Source organism: Peromyscus californicus, unplaced genomic scaffold (assembly GCF_007827085.1).
Source record: "Peromyscus californicus insignis strain IS unplaced genomic scaffold, ASM782708v3 Scaffold_6__1_contigs__length_162567912, whole genome shotgun sequence".
Lineage (NCBI taxonomy): Eukaryota > Metazoa > Chordata > Mammalia > Rodentia > Cricetidae > Peromyscus > Peromyscus californicus.
The window spans coordinates 72,158,521-72,172,154 of NW_026294584.1; the positions used below are offsets into that span (position 1 = coordinate 72,158,521).

At 46.6% G+C, this 13,634-nt stretch overlaps 1 protein-coding gene across 2 annotated transcripts in view; it reads left to right on the forward strand.

The window, feature by feature from the left end:
• Wipf3 (WAS/WASL interacting protein family member 3) overlaps positions 1 to 13,634 on the forward strand; it is an 82,991-nt gene that overhangs the window by 49,500 nt on the left and 19,857 nt on the right. For both annotated transcript variants that reach the window (XM_052719723.1, XM_052719724.1), the window contains exons 3-4: positions 10,450 to 10,582; positions 13,260 to 13,394. In XM_052719723.1, the coding sequence (XP_052575683.1) occupies positions 10,450 to 10,582; positions 13,260 to 13,394 (268 nt within the window). The remainder of the gene's footprint in view (positions 1 to 10,449; positions 10,583 to 13,259; positions 13,395 to 13,634) is intronic.

Sequence of the window (13,634 nt, forward strand, 5' to 3'; positions counted from 1 at the left end):
TTTGTCGATGGGCATCTTCCAGCCTTTCCCTTACTCCCTGGCTCCGGATGGGCCCAATTCTCCTCTGGTTTGAACTGGCTGTTCCAGAAACGAACACAGCTGTCATCTGGGACCATCTTTTTTGATCTCTGGCTTTATTCTGGGAATCACAAGCTTTAAAACAGGAAAAGGTGGGAGTCTGTTGGAAACTATTAGAGAGTGCTGATATTAATAGCCAATGTCTATTGAGTAATTACCAAGTGCCATGCATTGTTTTAAAATCGTTGCAAGGATTGCTTCATTAAAATCTCACCACAGTGCATATGGTAGTTGTTATTATTCTCTTCCCAAGTTTGCAGGTAAGAAAATGGAGACTTGAAGAAGTTAGTTAAATTGCAGAAGTTATACCACTAATACACAGAAGATCTGGAACCCACTCGAGTTGGTGGGACTGTTAACTCAGTGGGTTACAAAACAAAACAAAACGATGTGAATGTAGGAAAAGGTTGGAGGGAAGAGGGAAGGCGGATGGTTAATCAAAACCAAGAGAGGATGGTTTGGGTGCCAAGTCAGGAAGGAGAGCCTCCATGCTTTATTGGCAGGGCCCCGGAACTGGAGTGAGAGCCAAGTAAAGGTGTCAGCCAAGTTAGGGAGCAGACGCCTTGTGATCCCCAAAAGGGCCTGGAGAAGGTTCTGGAATGGAGGAGAAGCATATGGTCTCTCTTTGAGCAAATCTGGGAGTCATTGTTTCTCAAGGATCCACTCCATGCCAGCCCGGTAAGTTCCCCTGGGTGTCCATGCAGAGAAAACGTGATTGGAGTGGATGGGGTCTAAATCTACCTACATTATGATGATACTTCTTGAACTTCTTGGGAATTTTGTCATCCCTCCCTTAGTTACATTTTTTCCCACTTCTGACTCCTTTCACATGAACAATATCCATAAACCCCACCATTCCCCAGCCTAGAAGCCTTATAAACATTGCATTTTACCTGCAACCAGCAAGGAAGCATTAGAGGAGAACTGGACAGAGGCAGACCAGCAAGGTTGGCACCTGAGACCTGTGGGTTACCTGACGAGGGAGTGTCGGGTGCAGGTACCTTACAGCACAGGGTATCAGCCATCTGCACAGCGTAGGGTTCCTCTGCACTTTCCATGAGTGCTCGCACCCTCCCAGCGGAGGCATTTGACACACTCAGTGGGCAGTTCTCGGAGCCAGTCACTCAGCACTGACTGCCTTTCTGGCACCAGCAGAGGCCTAGCACTTAGTTCCTATGGCTCCCACCTTCTCCGAAGCTTCACTCCCCCTCCCTGGGCCTTCCCTTTTCCTTCTGATACCTCTTGCTTGCCTGCTCCTTCCTGCTCTGGTTCTCACATTGCTCGAGAAGCCACATCCCCTGGTCTCAAGCCAGAGGGCAATTGTCCCAGCTGTAGGTCTGCTTTGCACTTCTTGGATGACGTCATTACAAAAGGGTGGAGTAGCTTGGTATCAAAAGAACTAGGCTTCCCTGGGCTTATCTCTCAGTTCTCTGCTTCTAGGAAGTAGAGCCTGTTTCATGTCTGGGCCTTGTCCATAAACTGGACTTTGTACCCACAGTCACACACTGTATTACCATAACAAGTTCTTCAAAGGCCCCTAAAACGAGTTGAGACACACAGAGCCCTTGAGATGATGTCTAGAACACATGAACAGAGAGAGGGAACCAGGTCTCTGTAGAAGCATGGTTATTTCACAGGAAAGAGAAAGGAGCCACAGAGAGCCTTGAATTTCATTGGGGTGAGTGGGAAACACCCCTACCAGAAGAAGAAATGCTGAAATGGTGAGTCAGGCTTGAGGACCATAGAGTTTGTACATCAGCTGGGAGGGAGCCTGGTTCTCTTTGGCAATACTTGTGGCTTGAAGTTCCTCAAAAAATGAAGCCACACCTATGCATTCTGTCAGGCCAAGGGGTGTGTGTGTGTGTGTGTGTGTGTGTGTATGTGTGTGTGTGTGTGTGTGTGAGAGAGAGAGAGAGAGAGAGAGAGAGAGAGAGAGAGAGAGAGAGAGAGAGAGAGAGAGATTTGTGATTGTGCAGAGATAGAGTGTTACAGAGTAAAAACCAAATGATCTCAGGTCACCTTTAGACCCCTTAGGCCATTTATTCTCCATCTTTGACCTAACATCCTTGTGGCTATCAGGCAAGATCCTTTGGGGGATGCACAAGCAGATCCCTAGTTTCCACCAACTCAAAGGCTTCGAATGCCATCAGACAGCACTGGAAGCCTACAGCCGAGACTCCCCGCTCTGCTGTAACCCACTGATGTCCCCATCCATGTCTTTGAACGATGCCCTGACTTATGGTTTTCTTTGTTCTGCGGTTATAAGAACATCACGGAACTGTTGCCACTTTGGGATGTGGCATTTGGGGTGACCTGGACTGTGTTCTAGATCCATGGCCACTAATATTTGGCTTCAGAATAAACCCTTCTTCTCTTTGAGGTGAGAGCTGGTTTGGTACTGACATACTTTTTGTCTTAAAGAAAGATGAGATAAGAAACATTGCCCACCTTAGAGGTGCTGTTCAAAGCACGGATTGTTCATTAGCCACGCCTGCCTTGCTTTCGACTCTTAACCCAGGGAAATTTGGTTCTCTTAATATTCGTTAAATTATTCATCCAGATCCAACATCAGTTTTTAAATCAAATTTTCCCATAATTTAAAATTTACTCTTAAATCCCAGGAATATTGGCATCATTGAAAAAGAGGGTGTTTTCAAATTGAATTTGTACTTCTAGAGACAGGACAGCCTAGAGATGTGTATTAGCTCCTGTTCTATTGCTGTGAAGAGATACCACGACCAAGGCAACTCTTATGAAAAAAAAAAAGCATTTAATTGGGGCTTGCTTACAGTTGCAGAGATTTAGTCCATTATCATCATTGTAGGAAGCATGGTGGCATGCAGGTAGGCAGGCATTGGAGCAGTAGCTGAGAGCTACATCCTGATCTGTAGACAGAGAGGCCAAGAGAGCCAGGGCCTGGCATAGGTTTTTGAAACCTCAAAGCCCACCCCCAAGTGGCACACTTCCTCCAACAAGGCCACACCTCTTAATCCTTCTAATTCTTTCAAATAGTGTCACTCCCTGGTGACTAAGCATTCAGCTATATGAGTCTATGGGGGCCATTCTTAGTCAAAGCTCCACAGAATGTAAGTGAAAGGACACTGTGGGGAATCAGGGTTTTGAAATAACCTCAGAGAACAGAAGCTTTTTTCCAGACCTGCATGCTTTCTGAAAACAGATAGGTCGGGGTCTGCAGAATCAGGTTATACAGAGATAGTTACAGAAATGCCTACAGCTATACAGGCAAAAAAGCTGCATTCTCTGGTAGCAGGAAAGGAGAGACGTAGTTTCTGAACTTAATAATGAGAGGATCTTGAGAATTTTAATTCCAAAATGAATTCTAAGTTCCTTCTTCAGTAGGAAATTATTTGAAAAGTAGGAAGATACATGTTAGGGATAGAAAGATCAGCAATAAATAACTGTGAAGAGAGAAAAATTTGAGGCATGTACAGACAGAGGCAGCAGTCCAAATACTCCAGAGCCACAAGTTCAAAAGGACATTAGACATGTAAAGAGATTGGATTTCAGACAAAAATATATGACTATTTTCACTGATGAATGAACTTATAAATAGTTCACAGGACTTGAGAGTAAAGAGAAAATCCCCTCAGTTACTAAACTAATGTGCTTTGTGACCTCACCTAGGAATGCTGTTGCTTATGGGTAAACATGGGAGCCCAGGCAGGGACATGAATGTTTTATTCTGTGTGAGATGGAAAGCCATTGCTGGTTATGAGTAAAGTGACATGATCTGGGCGGCAGATGCTCCGCTGAAGGTAGGAACACAGAGCTCTGCTTCTGCCCTCCAGGATCCTGAGGCTCCTTGGAAGAGTGCCAAAAGACAAGTATAAAAAGATCAAAAAGACAGCTCCAGTCAGGGTCTGGAGGTGAGCTCCTTGGTGAAATAGAAAATTGGGGCTGGTCCCTAAGGGCCTTGTGCTACAGTGGATTTGATCTGAATCCCCAAGAGCCATGAGGAGACAGAAAAGAATGCTTTGGAGGAGAGTGGCACGGGACACTGCATGCCCCTTGTAAAGGTCACGCTGGCTGCTGTGTGGAGGAGGGCAGGGCAGCGAGCATGAGCGCTTGCTTCATGACACAGCCCGAAGAGGACAAAGCAGGAGTCTGTGAAGGAGTGGCTGCCTGGAATGGGGCAGGGAAAGAAGCCCCATGTAGTCCTCGGAGTTGTACCACTGTGTGAGGTGAGATAACCTTTCATAACCTGTAAGAAACAGGCCGGGCCTTCCCTGTGTCCTGCAGCCCCAGCAAAGAGGCTGCTCATCCTGGATCTTCAAGTGAGAAGCACGCAAGTACGCTGGTGCGCGCACGTGTCCACGCCGCCTCGGTGTGGCTATCAGGCTTATATGGGAGTTAGACAGTCCGTTGATTCTGCTCATGAATTTGAATTGCAATTTGGAATTCTAAAAATGAAACATAAAACTGTGTGATGGCAAAACGCCTCGTTCTTGAACAGCATGACTTATGTACCATTTGGAGTACAGAGAACATTGTGTCAGGCCTGATGGAGGAGAATGGGGTTTTCCCCCCCTAAGGATATTTCAGTCTCTCTCCTGGATGCAAAGTTCCCTGTGTTCTTCTACACAAAAAGGACGGCAGCAGGGGTGAGGTAGTGCTATTCTAGCTGTCCTAGTGATCCAGCCTTGGCAATGGATTACTGGGGCTGCTGAGACCTATCTGCCCACAAGTCTGAGGATGCTGGGGAAGCTGGGGCGGGGGTGGGGTGGGGGGCTGGGGTCATGTGCCTGGGAACCTGTGCCCTCCTTTACAGCTTAACAGCCATAAAGAAAAGGTCTGAAATCTGACAGCTGCAGAAAGTGAATGGAGTGGAATCATTGTGTTAAGGCGAGTGGGCAGACTGCAAAACACAAATGCTGCATGCTTTCTTTCGGAAGCAGAGCCTAGATTTCAATTTGCATGTGTATGTGAGGGTGGGTCATGAAACTACTGAGGACTTCACCAGAAGTAGGTAGAGACTTTAAGGGAGGAAGAAGAGGAAAAAGAGGAAGACGTTAATGAAATCATATGGCCTGAAAGCAAAAAGAAGATTATGGGTATGGGGGAGCCAGAAAGAGGGGATCAGGAGGGCAGGGAAGAGAAATAGGAGAGGGGGTGAATAAGAACAAAATACGTATGAACATACCTTAATTAAATGCATTACTTTTACACCAGCTTAAAAACACAATAACTAAAATGATTACGTTTCGATCATCTTTGAAAGAAATAGCTGGCTTGATCTGGGTCAAGCAGCGGTACCTTTTGTCTCCTTCATACATGAATACATTTTATTTTTATCAAAACCATCCCTCGCTACCCACCTTCAGCTTTCCCCAGGTTTGTCCACCCCCATCTTCCTTCCAGTTTTAGGTCCCTCTACCCTCCATAAAATGATAGGTGATCACAGATAAATAAATGGATGGATGGATGGATGATGGATGGATGGATGGATGGATGGATGGATGGATGGATGATGGATGGATGGATGGATGGATGGATGATGGATGGATGGATGGATGGATGGATGATGGATGGATGGATGGATGGATGGATGGATGGATGATGGATGGATGGATGCGGGGGCGGGGGGAGTTATAAACAGACCTATTGAGTCCAATTAGTGTAACCCAAATGCAGGTGAGTGTAGGTCTGTCTGTTATAGCTTGGGACCTCCCCCCACTGCTGAGAAACCTGACTTCCTCTGGTAGCCATTGACTGACTACCTGTCGCTTGAGCTTTGTGAGCATTGCCCCCGCGCCCAGGCATGCCAGGACTGATGACCAGACTGATCTTGAAAAAGTGTGTGTAGCATCCTCAGCTGTTAAAGCTGTTAAAGCTCATGAGTACAACAGCCCGTCGTGCCTGGAAGACAGTTTGGCGCCATTCCTCTGGGAGGTCCGCCTCTTGCAGTCTTTCCACTCTCTGAGACATTCCCTGAGCTTTGGGAGCAAAGAGTGTGATATGGATGTCCTGTTTAGGATGGAGAACTCTCCTACTGATCCTGATTCTCTGCACTTCAGTCTTGTTAGGATCCTGCCCTCACTCCTGCACATCCGCAGCTTGGGGTCTTGCATCTTGCATCATCAGCGGCGCTGGCGACTACGTGCCGCCTTAAAAAGCCAGACGCGGACCCCCACCCTCTCTGTGTGCTCTCTGCTCTGTTCCCACCATCTTTCTTTCTCTCCAGGCCTGGCTCTCCTCCCTCTTATCCCCTACTTCTTTCTAATAAAGCTCTTTGTAACTCTGGTAGTCGTGGCCATGGCCCGGTGACTTTTCCGCTGGTAACCAGCGCCGCCACCAGCTCCGTTTATCATAACCATCAAGTCTCTTGTTCCCTCTGGTAACTTCCCTCAACTGCTAAAAAGAAGTTTAAAGGGTTGAAGAGATAGCCATTGAGATGGCTCAATGGTTAAGAGTCCTGGCTACTCACTCCTCCAGAGGATCTGGATTCAGTTCCCAGAACCTATATAACCACTCACAGCCCTCTGTAACTCCAGATCCAGAGGATATGACACCCTCTTCTGGCTTCCTCCGGCACTGGGCACATACTTGGTGCACAGACCTGCAGGCCTATACCTAATAAAATAAAGACAGAAATTACTACTTTTAAAAAAGCGGCTTCTCTGATGAGAGGTGAGCGAACCGCAACGTTTGCGTCCACCTTCTTCCCAGAAGCCAGTGTTCACGCAGAGGCCAGAATGGCAAAGGGAGGGTGCAGCAGAGGACACATGTTTCAAGGTTTGGATCTAGACTGTCACTCCCCTTCCCCAAATAACAACAGAGGCGCTGCTGGTTTGTTTATCGGAACAGGAAAGGGACATGGAAGGCTTTTACAATCCATCCCCATCACAGCAGCCGCCTGCCCATCTCACTCCTCCCCTCAGCTCGGTGTTGCTCTCCTTTGATTTGGGTATTTCTACTCTTCATATTGGTTGGCCCCTGCCTTTCAGCCCCTTCATCCGAAGAGACGGGCTCATGTGTCTATCTTTTCTGTGATTACACTTCCCTCTAGGTTTCTGGACGGCTTCCTTTGAAGCACAGTAGCAGAGAGAGTGGACCGAGGCTTTGTGTGGACTCTGACAGATTTTTGCTCTCAATCACATTGTTAACAGAAAGGAGCAAGAGTGGCCTTTCCAGTGATGTCGTTGTGGGTGTTTCAGACAATTTGGGAGCTTGTTTTCTGTAGGGAAAGTGTCCAGGGTTGCTTCCTCTCTGTGCTTATGATTTTAGTAAAGTTACCAATAGCAAGGATTGGCAGAGAGTGAACCACCCAGTGGATATTTAGAAATTTTCCTCCTGCTTCATTATCCTGTAACCATGGTAACAGGGATTCTTAGGGTTGTAGATTTTTTTAGACCATTATAGTTGGAAGGCTGACAAATATTGTAGTGTGAGTAGAAATGACTGTCTGTGTAATATGATCTTCAACATGTGAATGAGTGTGTCTTTTTGTCTAAACCCACTAAGTCTAAATATATACGGCTTTTTTTTCTTTTTTAGCAGAAGTTAGCAATTCTTCCCTGGCCTGGCTCACAGAGAGAAGGTTGGCAGATGCCTTATGAATGGCAGGTACAGGAGAGCCCTCTAGTGGAAAATTGCCAGGGCAAACCCAGGAGCAGGAGGGAGTCAAGAGAGAAGGAGTGTTTAGGAATGCGCTGGAGGATGTGTTCATTTGCCAATCTGCCAGGCAAAAATCACCAGGCACATACTGAAGCACATGCCAAATACATACTAAAATTAAATCATGATTTCAGTGCATCATTCTTCATGGCCCTCACCTGAAACATGCGCCATGGGCAAAATCAGAGAGCAGGGATGTCTTTCGGCAATAAAAGAAAGTGAGGGGCCAGAGAGAGATGGTTTAGCAGGCTGATCTTCCAGAGGACCTTGGTTTGATTCCCAGCACCCACATGGTTGATCGCAATCCTTTGTAACTCCATTTCCAGGAGATGTAGCACCCTTTTCTGACCTCTGAGGGCACCAGGCAAGCGCGTGGTACACACACATACATACAGGCAAAACACCCATACACATAAAACTAAATTAAATAACCAAGTCTGAAGTGGGTGAGGTGGCACTTCTCCAAGGAATGGTGAGGAATGGGGACCACTCACCAGCATGAGTACTTCTCAGACAGAAGATTATAAACTTCCCCCTTCCCCGAGACCAACGTTGAACAGGACGTCCATTGCTGTTTGCCTTGTACTCAGAATTGCAGAACACTCCTTGTCTCCTATCCCTAGCCATAATGCATGCCTGAGACTGTAACGTCAAATTTACAGCAACACTTTTATCCGTCTTGCCCAGGGTCCTGATGCTTTTACTCATCCCATTTTAAACGGCTTTGATTTTAATGGCTTATACTGGATGTTTTAAAACCATGTTGTATAAGAAAGAACCCTGTTGTACATGTGTCCTAAATGCATTTGAGCTATGTCTAGATGTACTGAATGACTTAGAACTGGGGCCCGTAGTCCACAGCTACGTTACTGACCATCATCCATGAGCTTCTCGTAAGGGTTCACAAAGTGTGTATCCAGGCAACAAGAACCAGACTTCGAGTGTGTGCCTTTCAAAGACTTTTCTAACCCGCACCATAGTCACTGGTGGAAATGTGGACTCTGTATGTTTAGCCCAGAATGCAGTGGCTTTTGTTTTAGTCTCTGGCACTGCACAGCCCAGGAGTTTCTGTCAGGGGATCTAATCTCTTCTTTTCTGTGTCAGATCAGATGCATTAGTTGTGAACTCAGAATCACAATATGTGTCAGTGTCAAATTAAGGAAAGAAGTCTTAGAATAATTTAACCAAGAGCAAGCTAGAGTTTTCATTCTCCACATCTCTCCCTGCATCTTCTGCCTCTCTCCTGTCTATAATCCATCTCTTGTAGCATCCTGAATCTGTGCCTGCCTCAGTGCTGTCTTATGAAGCTGTCCGTGTGTGTGTGTGTGTGTGTGTGTGTGTGTGCACATGCACACGTGCATGCATGTGTGCCCATGTCCCTAACGAAGGACTTGTGTTCTGTATTTATGGAACAGCACAAAAGTATCACACAGGAAGGAACTGGAGATACCTCACAGAAATCTTTAACAGGGTTTTGCGGCGGATAACACTTGACTTACTCCAATCGACACAGCTAACAAACAAACAAGTGTCTATATGTTGCTTCCACTGCTTATGGCAGATGTTTAGTATATAAAGTTGCTTTCAACCTATTCGCTGTTTTCAGCATTTATTACCATAACATACATACATGCATGCATTACTCATAGGTCAGGAGTAATATATGCATGTATATATGTTAACTTAAAATTAGAGCTACACCCTAGCTTAGGCTGTAAACACTGATTACATGGGAAACTTAAGGCAGGAGAGGTTGCTTGTTACAGTGTTCTCTTAAAGGCAGGTTAAGCAAACAGGCTGAGTACCCAGTAGGATAGCAGTGACCTCAGGATGTACTAGTAACTCAGCTGTGAGGTCCAGCAAATGCTTAGAAGGTAAGAGATAGTTTCATAACATTATATCACCCCACTTTGCTGACTAGAGCAAGGATTTTCAAATCCCAGTCCCCTATCGGGAACTGTGTGAGGCTTCACATCTTCCTGGAAGCCTGATTTACCTGGTCCACATGGTCCTTGCTGAACACTCTGTGGCCTCCTCTCTGTGAGTCAGTGGATGCTCAGCTGTGCACTGCGATGTAGGGGAATTAACTCCTTGCGGTACATAATTGTGTCCCGGGCACAAGTGTATGCTTGGGAGAGTTCACACAGTGTCTTACACCTACTGGATCCAATTCAGTCATTCATTCGATCACTCAGTCATCCACCCACCCAGTCAATGGAGTACATAGTCACTAAAATAGACTGTGACCCCTGACTCCTTGTCTTCCTAATTCTCCCACCCTTGGGGGCCCCATTTCCTCTGAGCTTCCTAGTTCTCCCCTGTACTACAAGATCATATGAAAGTCACCATAGCAAGTCACCATACCTCCCACAAAACCAGCTCCCAGAGCCTGAATCTGCTTCAGCAAAGAAACATGATGGTCCACAATAGGCCCATTCAGAATCTGTGAGCGGATCTGTGAGATGTGAGATGCAAAAATGGAAGCCCAGGTGTGTGAAGAGGCTCCTCGAAACCACCAGGACTTTATACTCAAGATCAGCAGTGGGATAGACTGTCCCAGGGACAGAGGTGGTGTGGGCATGACCTGAGATTGTAGAAAATGATATGGGTGTGCTTGACCTTGGGAATGGGGCAGAAAAGGCAGAACTCCCGTAGGAGAGACGTGCAGCTGATGGGGCATTTTGTTTCTCTGCAAATGTTATGTCCAATGACAGTCAAATCCCAATTCCCTTGCAGATTAGTACAGACGCACCTAGCTTAAGGAAGACAGATCTGAAAGGTCGGAGTGCGCTGTTGGCTGACATCCAGCAAGGAACACGCCTGCGAAAAGTCACCCAGATCAATGACCGCAGTGCCCCACAAATCGAGAGTAAGTGAGAGCTCCGCGGAGCCTGCTGGGAGCCCAGGGCTGGGTGGAGAGAGCACAGCCAGACACAACACTGCCTGGTCTGCATTTGTGACCCATGCACTCTCAAACCACCTCAGACATGCTTAGAGGACAGGCCGCACCACCGAACAAAAAGTCAGACCCTCCTTTCCAAAAGTCCACAGGGGGTAGAGGCTGGAGCATCTTTCATTACTTTTCAATAACAAAACAACAGCAAAAAACAAACAAGAAGCCCTTCATGATAACTAGCGCTTTTAAATTGATAAAACACACATAACAAATTTCACCATTTTTAAATGTCCCATTGAGTGTCATAAGTTAACATTCACAATGCTGTTGCAGTCATCTCCCTTTTTCATTCGGTCAAGATTGCAAAAAGTTAATATGTTATACCCAGAATTATTTGTAATGTTAGATATTATTATGATATCATATATTTCAAAATGATGGCAATTCTCAAAAATAGTCCTGTAACTATTATTGTACCTCAATAACCTATAACTACATGTGTTAGTGCATACAGACACACATTTTTTTTTCTTTTTTTTTATTATTTTGCAATACAATTCAGTTCTATTTATCAGCCATGGATTCCCTTGTTCTCCCCACTTCCGGCCCCCCTCACCTTCCCCCCAGCCCGCCCCCCATTCCCATCTCCTCCGGGGCAAAGCCTTCCCCACAGACTGAGGTCAACCTGGTAGACTCAGTCCAGGTAGGTCCAGTCCCCTCCTCCCAGGCCGAGCCAAGCAATCCTGCATAGGCCCCAGGTTTCAAACAGCCAACTCATGCAATGAGCACAGGACCCGGTCCCACTGCCTGGATGCCTCCCAAACAGATCAAGCCAATCAACTGTCTCACCCATTCAGAGGGCCTGATCCAGTTGGGGATCCCTCAGTCATTGGTTCACAGTTCATGTGTTTCCATTCATTTGGCTATTTGTCCCTGTGCTTTATCCAACCTTGGTCTCAACAATTCTCGCTCATATAAACCCTCTTCTTTCTCGCTAATTGGACTCCCAGAGATCCACCCGGGGCCTAGTCATGGATCTCTGCATCCAGATCCCTCAGTAGTTGGATGAGGGTTCTAGCATGACCATTAGGGTGTTTGGCCGTCCTATCACCAGAGTAGGTCAGTTCGGGCTGTCTCTCGACCATTGCCAGCAGTCTGTTGTGTGGGTATCTTTGTGGATTTCTGTGGGCCTCTCTAGCACTTTGCTTCTTCCTATTCTCATGTGGTCTTCATTTACCATGGTCTCCTATTCCTTGTTCTCCCTCTCTGTTCTTGATCCAGCGGGGATCTCCCGCTCCCCCAAGCTCTCTTTCCCTCGACCCTCGCCCTTCACTACCCCCACTCATGTCCAGGCTGTTCATGTAGATCTCATTCCATTTCTCTGTCATTGGGCGACACACATTTTTAAAGGGTTATTTTATTCTTTTTAATTATGTGTAGGTGTGGGGGGTATGTGTGTGTGTGCACATGCCTGTGGATATGTACATGTGAGTACAGGTGCCTGCAGAGGCCAGAGGCACCAGATCTTCTGGGGCTGGAGTTGCAGCAGGTTGTGAGCTGCTCAGTGTGGGTGCTGGGAACCAAATTATGTCTTCTGAAAGAGCAGTGCATGCTCTTAACAGCTGGGCCATCTCTCTAGTCCCAAAGATAGATACATTTTAAAAGAAACATTTTCTGCACTGATTATAATAAAGATCTATTTCTGGTTAGACTCACTGTCTAATTGGTGGAGATCAATTACAGACTTATTGCCACACCCACTTCCTGATCACACCGAGTACTGTATCTAATCAGAGAAATCTGGTCGCTCACCCTCCAGTGGGCGCCACGCCCTGGTGGCTGTGTGTTAACCTTTAGCTTGTGTCTCAGTTGTTCTTCCATTGCTATGATAAAACACCTTGACCAAAACAAGTTATAGAAGAAAAAGGTTATTTGAGAGTCCATGATGGCGGAGCAGAGGCATGGCAGATGGAGCTAGAAGTTAGGGGCTTAGATTTTGAGCTACAAAGTGGAAACAGGGAGCAAACTGGAAATGGCTGGAATCCTTAAACTCTCAAGTCCCCCCTCCAGCGACATACTTCCTCCAACAAGGCCACTCCTAAACCTCTCCAAACAGTACCATCACCTGGGGACCAAGTGTTCAGATACCTGAGACTATGGGGGGAGCATCTCATTCAAAGCAGGAATTCTTGTCTAAGTTGAGCATCTTCTGTGGATCTGGAAGGCAGGGGTTGGTGATATCCACATGGGACATTCTGATCCATAAATAAAAAGTACGCGAGGAAGAAAGAGATGTGCAGGGAAGCATGAGCTGCTTGGGGCCTGAAAGCTAAGCGGCCACAAAAGAAAGTTCCCAAGCCGAAACCCTCCCGGGCCTTAACTTCCTGTTTGAGTCTCTGGCCAATACTTCGGCTAAGAAGTTAGCATGTCTGAGTGAGTTAAGCCTGGGCTTTTGTGAGGTGAAGGGGGCCTAGACTTTTCCATGCCAAGTTGAGTTTTCTAGTTGGAGCCACACATGGCCAGCACTTTGCTAGGACTAGACTAGAGAGGGTAGCCGGCAGGCTTAGGCGTGGGGAACCTGCTGGGTGCAAAGGGTGAGAACAGCCTGCTCAGCTACTCCTGCTGCTGTCTTCATGCCTTCTCTCTTCAGGTTCAAAGGGATCCAACAAAGATGGAGGAAGTGCTGGCAGCAGTGCCCGAGGAGGGAACACACCCCCGGCCCTGGGAGATCTCTTTGCTGGTGGCTTTCCTGTGTTGAGACCAGCAGGCCAGAGGGATGTGACAGGTAAGGAAGGGTCCAGCCTGGTGGTCTTCCTTCATGCTCTCAACAGGTAGGACATGTGGTTCATAAACAGTTGTGTAGTATGAATTTGTGTATTTGAGACCTTTAATTCTGGAAGTTCCCAAAGCACAGAACTGTTCTCTGGGAATCTTTTAAAAATCTCATCTATTTAAATGACATCATCATAATTGAAGAATGACTTGTTTAGCAAAGGTGTCACGTTAGACAGAGTTCCATTCATAA